This window comes from Ascidiella aspersa, chromosome 9, assembly GCF_963924565.1.
Source record: "Ascidiella aspersa chromosome 9, kaAscAspe10.2, whole genome shotgun sequence".
NCBI classification, from domain to species: domain Eukaryota; kingdom Metazoa; phylum Chordata; class Ascidiacea; order Phlebobranchia; family Ascidiidae; genus Ascidiella; species Ascidiella aspersa.
Genome location: NC_139455.1, coordinates 5,583,488 through 5,600,225, shown reverse-complemented (window position 1 = coordinate 5,600,225; position 16,738 = coordinate 5,583,488). Strand labels below are relative to the sequence as shown.

Below are 16,738 nucleotides of genomic sequence, written 5' to 3'. Positions count from 1 at the left end.
TGGTTCATTTTGAAAAATAAAATTGTTGAGTCGAAAAATCAAACTTAAAAAAAAAAAAAAAAATTAATCGACTTCATTACAAGTCAAGAAAGCAAAAGGGTCCGCGAGGTTAAAAACTTTGAGGTGCATAAAGTAATTGTTAATCTGTAATTTTTTTATGTTCCTAATTATAAGCATTTGATAGTGTAGCGGTGATGCTTGTTAATTCGGGTGTGACGTTGATTAGGTCACCTTCAAGCTGTTGCACGCCAGAAATTATGCTGGAGCAGGGGTTCTTAAACTTTTTTACCGCGGACCCCTTATTTTTTTTGCTTAGCGTGGACCACGGTTGGCAAAAAAATTTCACATATGACGTCATAATTGGCGTAATATTACAAATAGAATTCAGAAATGTGCTGATTTCGGTCAAAAAAATGTGAAAGCGAAATGGAGTCTAAATCATTCAGTGCAAAACCGTTTTACTTTTAATTTAAAATCTATTTTCTAAATTAGGTAGTTCTTAAATATACACTAATATTTCCAATAGTCCTTCATGGACCCACTAAGACTAGTTCACGGGCCCCCAAGGGGTCTATGGACCCCAGTTTAAGAACTCTTGTGCTGGAGGGAGACTCCGTTCATAGATGCACCACAATAGACTTATTGGACGTGAAGAAAGCAAAAGGGGTCCACAAGGTGTAAAACTTTGAGAACCGCTGATCTATATACTCACGTCGCCGAGAGCCATTGGGTTGTCGAATCCGCCCTTGGCCGCATCTGAACTGGACTTGGAGGACGCAGCAGCGCCACCCGACGGCGAAGATGTCGACCAGGGCATCTGGAAGGATGGCATAGAAACCGACTTGGCCGAAGAACCGGAGAAGAAGTAGTAGCCCAGTCCGACGCAGGCAACCAGGACCAGGACCCCGATTATGATTCCGGCGATTGCGCCCCCGGACAGGCCGCCTGACGTCACTGGCTCTTCGCTCGGGCCAATTGGCTCCCCGGAAGGACCCACTATCGTTCCTGAGGGAGCCAAAGGGATTTTGGGGTTAAAATTGTTTTGTTTTTTTGTTTTTTTGGGGGGGTAAAGTTATTTTTGCTAGGTATAAGTATAGCATCGCTTTAATGGGTTAGGTTGAAATTGAATTCTAAACGTTTCAAGATGAAGTATATTTGTTTGAGTTGTTGACATTTTGCAAAATGTTTACCAAAATCGAAATAAAATTATCAGCATAAAATAAGTTTATAAATTAAGTTGAATTGTTTTGGAACTGAAGTTTTTTTAGTTTGACCGATATAGACTTGTAAATAAAAGATTCAAAAATTTAACGTTATAAATAAGTACAATAAAGTACCCACCCGTGGCATATTATAAAGTTTAATTAGGCATAGCTTTTCAACAAGGAAATTGAAAATCATATATTGTTCGTGTTACATGCTGACAAAAGTGATTTTTTATCAACCGTAAAAATCAATGGACTCGATTCATACAGCCTTACAAAAAACAAAAAATATATTAGATGCTAAAAAAATGTTTTGAAGCTGATTTAGGTCAGACGACGCCAAATATTAGCAGGATTTAGAGCTAGCAACTATAGGATCACTTACCTTCGGGATAGTAGCAGCCGCTGAAGGTCTCGCTTGCAACGGTTGGGTCGTAGCAACATCCACGTGATGTCACACAGTAGCTCTCTGTAATACCGACATAGCCGCAGTCAACCCGAGTGCCGATGTGGATATTACAGCGGGTGTACGCTAAAAAAAAGAGTAAGAAGTTTTATTAAGATAATTTTAATAAATTTTCTATGTGTAATCTCCAGTGTTGCAATAATGGCTTAAGTCACTGATTTTAAATGACTTGACTTGACCAATGTCTTTTTGGCAAAAGATTTTACCTAGCTTAAGTCATTTTGACAAATGACTTAACTTTACTTAAGTCTTTTAGACAAGTGACTTGGGTTGAAATAAAGTGTTTCCAAAGCTTTGTTTTAAAAGTTTGATTATTTATCCTAATCTTTGCACAAAACAATTTTCTTGCTGTATATGGCGTTTTTTTTATTTTGTAGTTAAGGTTTAGGTGATAATCGAACGAATTTACCTACTTTTAATAGCTTAATGTGTAATTTTTATGACGAGGACTTGACTAGGAATTGTCTTGCTCTAATAATGACTTTACCCGGACTTGACTTGGTATTTATTCAAAAATATTTGACCCAGGCGTTATGTTACAATTGACTTGTCTGGGACTTAAGTCGGCACTGTATTTTTTTTTTTTTGGCCAAACAAAAACGTTTTTTAACTATTTGTTTTTTTGTCCCAGCTTAGAAAACAACTAAACATCAAGGAATTCTATTGATTCGTTACGTATATATGTTACAGCGATATTGCAGATGCTAAAAAGAAGGGCAATTTTTTTCTGCTGTTCAATCCATTTGGTACCGACAATGCAAATTTGCGTTTGTCACAACATCTAGCGCGGCATTTGTATAAAAAATGTTTGTGTAATTCCAACAGCATATGTTATTGCCTAATAGCTTAACTAGACAAAAAATGAAATCTAGTTTAAGGACTTATCTAATCTAAGTCTTGGTCTTATTAAAACCCTGAAAAGGCATGTATGCCTAACAGGAAGCCTTAACACGCTGCATACGCTTTTGCAGTTTATTGCTACAGAAAAATTTCCCAGTGTGTACACTATTAAGTTATTTCTAAAGGGAATATTTTGTCGAAAAAAAAGTTATTTTTTGGAAATTGTTGTTTCGTTCGAATTTAACAAACAAACTATATTTTTGAATTACATGAACGACATTTTAACTGTAATATATCTTTGTTAGTGCGATATACGGCATACGCTTTGTTAATTTTTCTTATTCTTTACCTCGTATTTTCAACTGTTGTTGGTCTTCTTACAACAATATGTTGTTTAAATCAATGTATTTCTAATCGGTCAAATTTTTGTGAACTATTCGCCCTAGTTCTTATACGTGTTCTTCCTGAAAACTGTTTGTTACTCGTCGTATGTGGTGTCACGACAAAAGGTTTTCTACAGTGGTAAGCTGATTGTTGTCAAATTAATAAAACAAAATTTGTTAAAATGCTTACACAAGGGAGTCTTGCAGACGAAGCCTCTGTCCTCGTAGCAGCTGACGTCATTCCAGGTTCCATCCCAGGGATACATTTCCACGCATTCCTCTGCTTCCAATCCGTTCGGTTCGTTGTCGGCCCAGTTGAAGAAGTCCACGCCCGAGTTGTCCTTCCACTTCCAGCCATCTGTAAATCAGTTAAAATGACGTTGGATTGTGAAAAACGCTATATTAAATTTGGAAAATTGTTTTGAATGCCGAAAACTCGTGTTTGTTTATGCTGGCAGTTTTACGTTAAAAATTTAAAGTTGTTTTAAAAGTTCGTTTGCGGAAAAAAACGGTAGTGAAAATCGGAACGTAACGTTAGTAAAAGAATTGTTAAAAACGACGGTTGTGTTGGGTGTGAGGGAACATGGTGTTAAAATTGAAGAACAATTGCAAAATGGGAAAATTTTTTTATTAAAACAAAGTTCTGTTGGTAACAAAACATGTTGTTGGAAACTGAAAAATAGTGTTGAGTGGCAAACTGTATTAAATATTGTAAAAAAAGAGTTTAAAAATGTTTTTAGAAGTAGAATCATCTAATAAAATGGAAAAAGTGTTTCAAAGCAAAAAAACATAAAAACTAAATCATTGGACAAGTGGAAAATTGCATAAAAAGTATAAAATACGTTTGCTATTTTGAGACGAAAGTTATGCTAAAATCGGAGATTGTGTCAAAAATAGACAAACTCTAATAAAAAGATAAACTAAAAAAAATTAAAAACTTTGTACAAAAGTTATTTAAAAAAGGTTTTTATTTTTTTCAATGAGATATTTAAATATGAGTGGGAGGTTGATTCAACCAATTCAAACCGAAGCAACCAGTAAACAAAATAAGCTGTCGAATGTAATCTTCCGCCATATTAAATCAATTAAAACGACTTATTTTTTTCGACATGACGTCACTTTTCGTACAGTGTTACGTCATTACCGAATCCGTTAGTGGAAAGGCCGATAAAGAGATTGTGCGAGTTCTGGCCGGTGATGGCTTGGACAACTGCCTGGACCTCATCGTGGCTGTGGAAACTGGCCAGCATCCCTCCCCTCTCCTCGCAAGAGTAAGCCGACTCGAACCACGAACGCGACGTCGAGTCGGTGGTTCCGAACTAAAGTAGATATTGATTTTTTAGGTTTTTAACTTTTTCTTTTGTTGAAACCAGGGCTGCGGAGTCGGAATTGTATTTGGGACTCGAAGGAGTAGGTTTGTTTTACTGGAGTCGGGCTCGGGATTCGGAACTCGAGTAAGACTGTGTAAGACTACCCGAGTCCAATATGTCATGCACAGTACCCAATTGGAAACCGGTAAGGCCGCAAATTGTATATTACAGAAATGTAACAGAATGTAATAAACTTTTCCAACTATAAGCTGCTAGATCCTGAGACCCAATTCTTTAGGACGCTATGGCAGCATTTTCAAACTAATTAATTAAATTCTAGATTTTCGCAATTATGAAGGCTGGCTTAAATAAAAAAAAATGCCAGCCCATTCAACCAGCGCTGCGGAGTCGGCTAAAAACAACAAAAGAGTCCGACTCCGGCTAAAAATATGAACTCGAGTCCGACACCCAAATTCCAAGTCTGACTACAGTAAATTTTCCAATTTTGTCCAGTCCCGTGTCTGGTTACGGCAAAATTCCCAATTTTGTCCAGTTCCGATCCGGTTCGACTCTACATCATATACTCCAAACATTTAGGTAAAGTTCCTATATACATCAATCTAATCCACAAGGGAGATCATATAACTCATACATCCGCCATACACGGGTTATCACCTGGACGTAGTAGCAGAATTGGTCGTATTGGAACGAACCGGGATCACAGTTTCCATCTCCCAGAGGTGGAGCCGTTGGCATTTCCTTCATGGTCTTCTTGCACACGTAAGGCATTGCGGAGGCGCAAGATGTGCCGGCGCCCGAAGTAGGAACAGCAGACCAACTTCCGTCCCTAAAGAGACAAACAGGATTCCTGTCAGTTTTTGCCTAAATCCATGAAAAGCTTTTTTGCCTTATGCTGTGTGTGTTTTTTCGCTCTAATTTGCTGTATAGTTTAAATAGAAGTATGCAATTTTTAGGACTGTTATCAAAAACAGATTTTATAAAGTTTGTTTGTGAATAATAAGATCCCCGAGTTTCGCTTTATTATTGAAACTCTAAATTTTTTCTTGGTTTGAAATATCCTAATTATACTGGAAATTTAAGGTAATTGGAACCTTGTCGTAATTGTACTCGACACCTATAGCAACGCTACTGTTAGCTCGCCCGTAAAACTGTGTCTGGCTTGACAATACGATTTATTCAAGGAGCATTTCCACTTTTTTCCACACGATGGTGGAATTTAACGCCATGTTTCACAAATATCCACCCCAAGGTGGGTTATTACAACCTCCAAATTGTACAGTGTACGCACCCTGGCTGCTAGCCTAGAAGAACCTTTTTTACTACATAAGTAAAATTAATAGTAAAAATTATAGATTGAGCGTCTGTCGCTTTCGAATATCAGAATATGGAAAACTTTTGGTGTTTAAAATAAAACAGTGTTCGTGAAAAAAAAATCCAAATAGGTTGTAAAGAGTAAACGCCTTTCACTTTGGTTTTGTAATTTGACGTGCTCCATAAACAATTATATACCGATTTGACACAAACTTAACTTGCTAGACTTAATTTTGCCAGGTATAGTTTGTTTTTAAAGCACAAACCTGTTCATGACCACGCATCCACTCCCATAACCAATCGCCTCTTCACTCGGTTCGCCCACCGCCCAGTTTGTAAAGGAGTTGGGCCAGCCGTCGGCCCACGAGAACGTCGTTTCAGTCACTCCATTTTCGTACGACTGCAAGCGAAAATAAACATTGTTAAGGTATCTCAGCAGGGACGCCCGGAGAGGGGGGCGCGGGGGGGGGCAGGCGCCCCTCCTTCCCTTTGCTAAGGGGGGCAAGGGGGGGGGAGTGCCCTTTTCATGAAAAATGATATATTGCTTTCACAACGTTAAATATTATGCGCCGACAGGAGTAGGGCTTGAGCTACGGAAAAATGCCAAAAAAATCGTAAAATGACATGGTTGATATTTGTTAAAACATTTTTGGTATCATTTTAAGCCAATCTAGAGGGCGTGGCCGCAAAAAATTTTTTCGGGGGAGCACCCCCGGACCCCCCAATATTTCGGCTCGCTACGCTTGCCTGCGGTCTATGTTGCCCTTACCAAAAAAGTCCCCCACCTTGCCCTGAAATCGCTCCGGCGTCCCTGTATCCCAGTATACAATCGCTTACTTAGGCTATAAATGTTGATCAAATTCGCTTGATGACATATTGGTTAAGATTTCGAAACGCGTAATTGCCGAAAACCACAGACAAGGCTCAATAAATATACCCCGGTTTGACAAAACGAGTGATTTGATATATTTCAACCCGTTTATTACTGAGGGATTTTGGCTGGCGTAGAACATCTTAAACAAGTTTAATTTTGTTTTCATGCACATTTATCGAAGCTACATATCAGTGTTCGGAACAATTTGCAAAACAACTGAAGTCCAAGTCAAGCGATTTTCATCAAAACAAGATAATAAATTATACACACCGGTTAACTCGCCCGATCCTGAGTGATACTTTGATTAGCTTACAACAAAAACGTATAGCAATGGTAAAAAAACTAAATAATTTTTTTCTAAAAATATTTAAAACATTTGAGTGAAGTCAAGCTACTTGTCCAAAAGACCAAAGTCAGTTGAAAACAGTGACGTAAGTGCCCTGAAGGCAGGTCATTCAAGTAAGTCTTTACAACACTGATTTTGTACTAATTTCGGTCGCAGGCATATACTTGATTGAAACCGATGTACGAAACAAAAGGCCGGTTGGTTTACAAGTGGTTTGGCCTACACAGGGTCTCGTAGTTCTAAAACTATTTGCAGGTTGGGTTTATGTTGTTTTGTCAAACTGCAGAATATATCTGCCCCTACGAGCAATGGTTTATAAACTAATTGCAATGCATTGATAGATTCACAGTAATATTTCGCTACAAGGATGTAGGTACATGATTCAGTTAAAACCACTCACTTTATGAACAAAAAATAAAATAAGATCCAATATTTCTATATGAAAATTATCATATTACTGAGTTATCATATGCAGTATCAAAATAGTTTAAACAACTCCCTTTAACCAAAATTTAGGGACATAGGACCAGTGAGATAGAACTTAGCCTATAGCCTTTGTATAGGCAGCTAACACCCATTTACTCTTATGTATCGCCATATCTTTTTAAAGCCGAGTATTGCTCGGAAGTTCGCACAGAAGATAACATGGCAGAAAAGCGTATGGCTAAAAGACTTACAGATGCTAAAACTTGGTTAAAATAACTGTTGACTTACGATAACGAGGAACTGCATTCCCAGCCAGAGGGTGTCGCTCTGCGTAATGTCCTTCCAGAACCAACTCTTGAGAAGATCGTTGTCGTAAATTTCATCCATGCTCACGATGTCGATGCCGTTTCCTGCGGATAAGGCGCTATTTTTAACACTTTTAAAAGTTATCGCATTTCGCGGATTACGATTTCGACTATCAAAGCGGAAAAAGTGAATGTTGTTCTGGATAGGAATGTCCGGTGTTTTCGGAGTGGAGCTGAAGCCCGATACAAAGGAGTGGTATCGCTACTGGTCCCATAAAAAAATTAAAATATTCATTGAACATTCGAAAAGAAAAGATCTGTTTCAATTTAAATGAAAATTTAGCATAAAAACTAAAAAAACACTTTTTTTCTACGTTTAAATTTTATTAATTTGCTTATTTTACCATATGGTAATGATGTCATTTGGAATCATATCGTACAGCTGTACATTTAGCAAAAAAAACGGGTATCGGTATTCGCAATAAATATATATATCTAATCATAGTTATTTTGGGTATAAGCAACTCGCAGTAAAATGTCATGGCTAAAACAGAAGATATTTACAACACGTGACCAAAACGATATGGTTACGTCAAAAAAGTTTTTTTGGAGATTTGCTGACTATAGTTTATACTTTAAAGCATGAAATTCCACAATATTGTTTCAAAGACGTTAAACTTTATTTTGCCCCACAAATAACCTATATCCACTATATAGGAATAAACAAGAATTTATGATATCATCTTTGCTCTGGCTGACTAGTTGCAAATATTGCATAAAATTCGTTAAAACTTCATTCGGCACCGCAAGTTAACTATATCGACTAACAGAAGAATTACCAATAATTCATGATTTTACCTTCGCTCTGGCACATATCCCTGGCGGCGTTCCACGACAATGGACTCGTCACGAGTTTGTAGCACGACTCTCCGGGTACGTTCGAGTAGTAACCCTCGGGGCACTCGATGGGGCTCACGGTGGGGTTCTGCGGGGGCACGGAGTTCGACTTAAGTCGCCCGCAAACGAACTTGAGGTTGTTCAAGCAGCTCAGGTCGTTCCAAGTTCCGAGGCCGTCCTTGTTAGCCATCATCTCCACGCAACCCTCCTGCGAAATTTCGACATGTTTGAAGTTAGGGATGTTCTGTTGTTGTACGGGTTATTTTATCGCTTGTGCGTGCGTTTATTTTTGTTTGTTCACTCTTTAGTAAGAGTGTTGTTGTTTCTTTAAGTTAACGTTTGTACGTATGTTTTTTGTTTTTGTTTTATGGTGTGTACGTTTGTTGTTGCTTCTTTATTTTTAAGTGTTGCACGTATAAAATAAAATTATTTCAAAAAAGCTTAGTATGTTTTTCCACAACAGGATTTTGCACTCAAATATGAAGTATTTAAAAAAATTAGTGTATTAAAAAAAAATATTTCAATGTTACTTACCCCACCGACGCTTGGTTCGCCTTGCGCCCAGTTGGTGTAGCTGACCTCTGATTGGTCGACCCAAACGAACCTTCCGTTGTAAAGGTCACGGTCCCAAAGACCGATCCAGAAGTTACTGCCTTGGCCCCAGAGGAAGTTATTGAGGAAAGCCTGATGAAAAAAACAAAAATGTCATTTTCTGCTATGGTGTTAGTTAATGGTAGAGTTAAAACAACGTTTGATGTAGTTGTGAATTAGTTAGATATAAAATGATTTAACATGAACTTTTTTAGAGAACTAATTTTAATTTTAGAGTTTCGGATCATTGGTAAAATTTAAAAAAAATTGTTATATCATTTTGTAATTGTAATATCATTAAGTACGTTAAATATTGACTAAGGTTTTTAAAGGAAACCAATTGATTTAAGATTTGGATTGTTTTAGGAGTATAGAACAACCCAAATATTAACTGAAATAGCATAGGCAAGAAATTCGACTAAATGTAGGCCAACTAAATATATCAGAGGGATTTCGCTTTGTCCAAAGAAGATACTTAGCTTTTGCCTCAGAGAGTGTGCCACAGTGTTGTAAACGAGTCATTTATAAATGACTTAAGTCTCAGTCTTGTCATTTCAACAAATAGCAAGTCAAGTCCAAGTCTAAGTCCTGTCAAACCAAGTCAAATGCAACTCACAGCAGCATTGGCGTCAAAAAGGAATACAGATTTAAAACATTGCTAAACGCTTCCATTCTGACCCGTGTTTCGAATAGCAAACACCGAAAAACGAAACTAATAGCAGTAAACGTTTATCACATTTATTAATTGGCTGAAACGACCAAATTACCAAAATGTATTCAATTGCTTCAGTCCACGTCAGATCATTCGTCTTAATGACTTAAGTCAAATAAAGTAATTTTACCCGAACTAACTTTTTTCAGTCCGGTCATTTAAAAAGTGACTTAAGTGCACTTAATTCAAGCTTAAGTTAAAAGTGACTCAAGTGCACTTAATTCAAGCTTAAGTTAAAAGTGACTTAAGTGCACTTAATTCAAGCTTAAGTTTAAAGTGACTTAAGTGCACTTAATTCAAGCTTAAGTTAAAAGTGACTCAAGTGAACTTAATTCAAGCTTAAGTTAAAAGTGACTCAAGTGAACTTAATTCAAGCTTAAGTTAAAAGTGACTTAAGTGCACTTAATTTAAGCTTAAGTTAAAAGTGACTTAAGCGCACTTAATTTAAGCTTAAGTTAAAAGTGACTTAAGCGCACTTAATTTAAGCTTAAGTTAAAAGTGCCTTAAGTGCACTTAATTTAAGCTTAAGTTAAAAGTGCCTTAAGTGCACTTAATTCAAGCTTAAGTTAAAAGTGACTTCAGTGCACTTAATTCAAGCTTAAGTTAAAAGTGACTTCAGTGCACTTAATTCAAGCTTAAGTTAAAAGTGACTTAAGTGCACTTAATTTAAGCTTAAGTTAAAAGTGACTCAAGTGAACTTAATTCAAGCTTAAGTTAAAAGTGACTCAAGTGAACTTAATTCAAGCTTAAGTTAAAAGTGACTTTAGTGCACTTAATTCAAGCTTAAGTTAAAAGTGACTTTAGTGCACTTAATTCAAGCTTAAGTTAAAAGTGACTTAAGTGCACTTAATTCAAGCTTAAGTTAAAAGTGACTTAAGTGCACTTAATTTAAGCTTAAGTTAAAAGTGACTTAAGTGCACTTAATTCAAGCTTAAGTTAAAAGTGACTTAAGTGCACTTAATTTAAGCTTAAGTTAAAAGTGACTTAAGTGCACTTAATTTAAGCTTAAGTTAAAAGTGACTTAAGTGCACTTAATTCAAGCTTAAGTTAAAAGTGACTTAAGCGCACTTAATTTAAGCTTAAGTTAAAAGTGACTTAAGTGCACTTAATTTAAGCTTAAGTTAAAAGTGACTTAAGTGCACTTAATTCAAGCTTAAGTTAAAAGTGACTTAAGCGCACTTAATTTAAGCTTAAGTTAAAAGTGACTTAAGTGCACTTAATTTAAGCTTAAGTTAAAAGTGACTTAAGTGCACTTAATTCAAGCTTAAGTTAAAAGTGACTTAAGTGCACTTAATTCAAGCTTAAGTTAAAAGTGACTTAAGTGCACTTAATTTAAGCTTAAGTTAAAAGTGACTTAAGTGCACTTAATTCAAGCTTAAGTTAAAAGTGACTTCAGTGCACTTAATTTAAGCTTAAGTTAAAAGTGACTTAAGTGCACTTAATTCAAGCTTAAGTTAAAAGTGACTTAAGCGCACTTAATTTAAGCTTAAGTTAAAAGTGACTTAAGTGCACTTAATTCAAGCTTAAGTTAAAAGTGACTTAAGTGCACTTAATTTAAGCTTAAGTTAAAAGTGCCTTAAGTGCACTTAATTCAAGCTTAAGTTAAAAGTGACTTCAGTGCACTTAATTCAAGCTTAAGTTAAAAGTGACTTCAGTGCACTTAATTCAAGCTTAAGTTAAAAGTGACTTCAGTGCACTTAATTCAAGCTTAAGTTAAAAGTGACTTCAGTGCACTTAATTCAAGCTTAAGTTAAAAGTGACTTCAGTGCACTTAATTCAAGCTTAAGTTAAAAGTGACTTCAGTGCACTTAATTTAAACTTAAGTTAAAAGTGACTTAAGTGCACTTAACTCAAGCTTAAGTTAAAAGTGACTTAAGCGCACTTAATTTAAACTTAAGTTAAAAGTGACTTAAGTGCACTTAATTCAAACCTAAGTCATTATAACACCAGCCCTTCACCTGTTCATATTCGTTTCCAATTACGGCCAGGTCGGACGAGTCGTTCTTGCACCATTGTCGAGCCGTATAGAAATCGTAGTAGTTGTCGCCGCCCACGATGTAGCACATGTTGCCGTACTCCGTGTAGCCTTGGCAAAACGTATACTTAAGTCAAATGAGAATAAACGAGTTTGGCATGTAAGCGTGAAACTTTCAATTTAAATAAAGTTAAATCCACGCAGGTGCTATTTATAACATTAGCTTAAACATAAAAAATATTTTTGAAATGACTATAAGGTAACAGAAACACCAAATTTTGAAAGTTTTTTGAAGTAGTCTGGTAAGTTTTAAATTATTTGAATTTTTTATTGATTTTATTTAATTTTTTAACATTATTATCAAAACAGTATATAAAACATCGACACTATAAACTTCAAGTTATGTGAACCAGGCGCACCCAAACTTTTTTTTCATGAAGGGTTGGATCACTGCAGTTGATTTCGAGCTTTCAAAATTTAATTTTTTTTTAAACGAAGAAAATATGAATACTTTTTTAACAGAAATTATAATGTGCTTCGTGAAATTGCCGTTCAGTATAATATTTGGTGAAAAATAGTTTTAAACGTGATTTTATAACTTTGGAAAAGTGGTCGAGCGCTGGTAATAATTATAACGCTTTCAACTTGACCTTACCCTCCGGACAGTTGCCAGTGACGGGGGGTGTGGGGTCGACGTTACCCCCGGTTGACCCAATTATCTTCTCGCAGATGAATCCGTACTTGACGCCGCAGTTGTCGTCGTTCCATAAGCCGTTGTCGGGAGTGAATTCAGCGCAGCCTTAACACAATCAAACTTGTGTAATACAATAGCCTGAAGCAGTGGTTCTCAACCAGGGTACCGCGGCGCCATTTCTAATGCTCAAGGGTACCGAGAGCTGTTTGAGAATCTTTAAGAATCAAATTTTTGATCAACTCTTACATATTTTCGTGTAAGATTAGCGTGCAATAAATCATTTATAACTTCCTATACGCTGTTTAGAATTGATGTATGTTGTTCCAGTTCCGTTTATTGTCACATTCTAGTAATTTACCGACGGAAAAATTCTGTAGGGGTGCGCAATCTATTCATTATTTCTGAGGGGTGCCGCAAGCCATAAAAGGTTGAGAACCACTGACCTAAAGAGTTATTCGAAACGTTCAATATGATAGCTACTTGCGATGGGCTTTGATGTTTTTACTACGTTGTGTAATACAGATACGTTTTCCATGGATTGGATACGTTGCGATTTTGTGTTTGAACTATAAAACAATTATATGTGATAAGAATATTTCGGTCGAAAATTGTCATAAATGCTTGACAATCCAAAAACTTAAAAAAAACACGTTTTATGAAGTTCAAATTCGACATAATAAGATAATTACATTACCCTATGACCAAAACGCAAGTAGTTAAAATGCGTTTGAAAATACCGCGTGGTTATAGTAGTTTTCACCGTTATCCCGGGCGACAAATTGAAATATATGCATTTGTAAATTAGACCTGATTAATGATTATATTTATGCTGTTTATGAAAACAGGTATAACATAAAATCATTTCTCACAATTTTACAGTAATAAGTTTTCGCCGTATGAATTTTTTTTTCTGATATAAATTGTATGTTTCGAACCTGTTTTCATAAACTAAATTTCAACCGTTTCAATTAGACTTTGAACCTATGCACAGTTATCAACCAAGATATTTAACTAGAAAAAATAAAACGGCTTACCTTCGCTGTCGTAAAAGTTATTAGGCTCTCCAGGAGCCCAGTTGGTGTAATCCAATGGAGTGTTGTCCGACCAGTAGAAGGCACGGTCACCGATATCCTATGATAAAAAATAGCTTTTTGCTCATCTATACAAAAGTGTGTTCTAACTTACATGTCGTTTGATTTGATTGAGTCGCTGACTGCAGTGGTTTTATATTGTTAGATTTATAAATATCGATTGTCAATAATATTTCTCCAAATTTTAGAATATTGCGTGAGCAATACGGAGACATGGCTCATACAAATTCAATCTACACTGATTAATGCCAATTTATTTTGATTTTGTAGGCTTACAAAAGTTTTTTTTTTGTTTTTGTACGCTAACAAAAGTTTATTTTTGTTTTTGTACGCTTACAAAGTTTTTTTTTGTTTTTGTACGCTTACAAAGTTGATTTTGTTTTTGTACGCTTACAAAGTTTTTTTTTGTTTTTGTACGCTTACAAAAGTTGATTTTGTTTTTGTACGCTTACAAAAGTTGATTTTGTTTTTGTACGCTCACAAAAGTTGATTTTGTTTTGTACGCTTACAAAGTTATTTTTGTTTTTGTACGCTTACAAAGTTTTTTTTTGTTTTTGTACGCTTACAAAAGTTGATTTTGTTTTTGTACGCTTACAAAAGTTGATTTTGTTTTGTACGCTTACAAAGTTATTTTTGTTTTTGTACGCTTACAAAGTTTTTTTTTGTTTTTGTACGCTTACAAAAGTTGATTTTGTTTTTGTACGCTTACAAAAGTTGATTTTGTTTTTGTACGCTTACAAAAGTTGATTTTGTTTTGTACGCTTACAAAGTTATTTTTGTTTTTGTACGCTTACAAAGTTTTTTTTTGTTTTTGTACGCTTACAAAAATGTTGTGCGTTTCACGGCTGTTTGCTTACTTCTAAAGGTCAGCAGATTTCGCCGCCTTACCCTTAAATGGATTTATGCTTCGTTTTTGTTGGCTCTCCAGATCCCATTTTTTTTTTTTTTGGTATAATCAAGTCAACATATTTCAGAAACTTTGACAGCGTGATAGCATTAATTTAAGAAGGCATGTAGTGCAAACATGTAGTGCAAATTGTTAGTGTGCAACATTTATAATAAATCTAGCCTATAGCAAAGGTTTGTGTCTAAACGAGGAAAAACAGCGTTAATTCATTTATGCCTAGCTTCAAGTTGTAGCTCTTTGCAGTTAACCAAGTAAAAAATTTGGCTTTTGGTTTCCGACGGGTTGCCCAGCACTGCTTTAGGCGCTCACCCTTAATCCGATCCACAACTTCTCAGCATTGGTACCAACTGTGCGGCTCAGGATAAATGTGTTTTCGTCGTCGCCGTGTATCGCCACCAAGTTGCCGCCGAGTCTCTGACACTCGTTCTCCGAAAACTGCCAGCCGAGCTGCCGGTTAGGGTCGTCGATAAACGCGTAGCACTTGTCCTCATTAGACGCTGTCTTAAAGCGGATCTGCAACAAAAACAATAAGGTGAAACCACCGAGGCGCGAATTTAATTTTGTTGCAGAGGGTATAGTCTAAAAAAAAAACAGATGCCTGTATTAATCAAAAAATGGTTGGGTAAATAGCGCTGGTTTTGGCTGCAAAGAAAATATTTTGGCTGAAACAAACCCAAATTTTAAATATAACTATGTTAGTTTGGCGAAATTTCAATATTCCATTAAATGCATTTGGAAATGAATAGCACCTGGAAATACAAACAGTAAATGATTAGAACAGTGCCAATATTTAACGTTTAAAAAGGTTCCATACATGGTTTGCACCAAGAAATAATTTACGTTAAAGTCACGCCTGGGTATTGGGTCGAATAGAGTAATGTAATACCAGCAGTGAACTAATACATCTAAACACAGCTGTGTACAACTAATCCACTATGTACAATATACGCGCATGATTATAAGAATTCATAAGATACGTTTTAGCATAAAGTAAAAGTCACAAGACTCCGGTGTCATAGCTTCGATTCTTATTTTTTGTGTAGAATAAGTTTTATTTCGTCTCATTGGATCTACAGCTATCACCCTACCCATGTCTCATCGGATCCGCATGCGACCTGGTCCTCGTTACCCATGGGTGGTTTGTTGGTGGGCGGTGGGTTGGGGGTGACTCCCTTGGGGATCTTGCAAATCCAGTTTCGGAATGCGTCGCAGTTGAGATCGTTCCATCTGTAGTTATCAGTAGACATTTTAAAAATCACGTAAATTGGATAAATGTGCGGATTTAATTTGAATATAAAATGTACCTAATTTAACTTGAATGAAATACTATAGCAGGTACCTGTTTTTGCAATACATTTAAAAGGTACCTATTTAAACTTCAGTGAATGCAAAGGTACGTAACGAATTTGCAGGAAGTACCTGAGAGCATAGGAAATTCACAGATTTGTTTAAGGTAGTGGTGTTCCTGAACGTAACATTTTGTATTAGGCATTGTTTTAAATTAATTGGATATAACGTTGTGTTTGAAGTTCGTTTTCAAGTACTGCTCTAGGTTTTAAAATGCCCTGCCATTTTTGCATACCGAAAGCGAGTTTCTAACTTGCACGATATTTATGCAAGACAGATTAACACAGTGGAAAAGTTACACTCGGGGTAAGGGGCGTCTAATAATATCGGATCGGAGCCGATACCCGATACCGAGTGGTGGTATCGGTACTTGTCCGATACTATACAGCCATTTACAAAATAGTACAAGTATTTTAGCCATGGTTTTGGTTCTAATGCAGCGATTTTTACCTTTAAAGATAAATTCATTAAGAAATAGTACGTCAGAAAAAAAATTTGGCCTAATAAGCTAAGAAAATTTATCTTGAAAGTTTTAATTTAATCAGTTTTGCTTGTTAGGGCCTAGTTGTGACGTCAATTGGTACCGGACATGATCGCGATATTTTTTCTAAAAATATCGGCTATCGGTATCGAAACGAAATGTAAAATATCGGACATCTCGAATCGGGGATCGTGCAGAAAGCCAAGTTCTACAAACGAATCAAGTCGCCGTAACTCATGCGAAAGCAAAACTGTTCGCGCTTTTGGAGAAAAAAAAAACGAAAAAAATTTCCATTTTTTCCATTTTTTTTTGTCACGAGAAAAATGGAAACATGAAGAAGACCTACTGGCTGAACTCGTCGTAGAATTGCGACTCGACGCAGTGCTCGGTGTCACCGTGGTTGTTGGGCTCGTCAAGCGCCCAGTTGGTGTACTCGACCGGGGAACCTATAAAACATGTTGCAGTGTTGATGTGTTGTTATCGGTGAGTTTACGATGCAAATAGAACACCAGATTTTTAGCAACGAAACGCAGATGTGAAATTGTATGCGTAAAAA

At 36.2% G+C, this 16,738-nt stretch overlaps 1 protein-coding gene across 1 annotated transcript in view; it reads right to left on the bottom strand.

Moving 5' to 3' along the window:
- The window catches only part of LOC146132043 (uncharacterized), a 52,822-nt gene that overhangs the window by 1,074 nt on the left and 35,010 nt on the right, over positions 1–16,738 (bottom strand). Inside the window, exons 40-54 of the mRNA XM_083397191.1 lie at positions 16,529–16,628; positions 15,443–15,581; positions 14,664–14,867; positions 13,391–13,487; positions 12,318–12,461; positions 11,646–11,773; positions 8,919–9,068; positions 8,346–8,592; positions 7,471–7,592; positions 5,803–5,936; positions 4,880–5,051; positions 4,039–4,213; positions 3,085–3,252; positions 1,591–1,737; positions 713–1,005 (exon numbers count right to left, since the gene is read on the bottom strand). Coding sequence (XP_083253317.1) covers positions 713–1,005; positions 1,591–1,737; positions 3,085–3,252; positions 4,039–4,213; positions 4,880–5,051; positions 5,803–5,936; positions 7,471–7,592; positions 8,346–8,592; positions 8,919–9,068; positions 11,646–11,773; positions 12,318–12,461; positions 13,391–13,487; positions 14,664–14,867; positions 15,443–15,581; positions 16,529–16,628 — 2,420 coding nt within the window. The remainder of the gene's footprint in view (positions 1–712; positions 1,006–1,590; positions 1,738–3,084; positions 3,253–4,038; positions 4,214–4,879; positions 5,052–5,802; positions 5,937–7,470; positions 7,593–8,345; positions 8,593–8,918; positions 9,069–11,645; positions 11,774–12,317; positions 12,462–13,390; positions 13,488–14,663; positions 14,868–15,442; positions 15,582–16,528; positions 16,629–16,738) is intronic.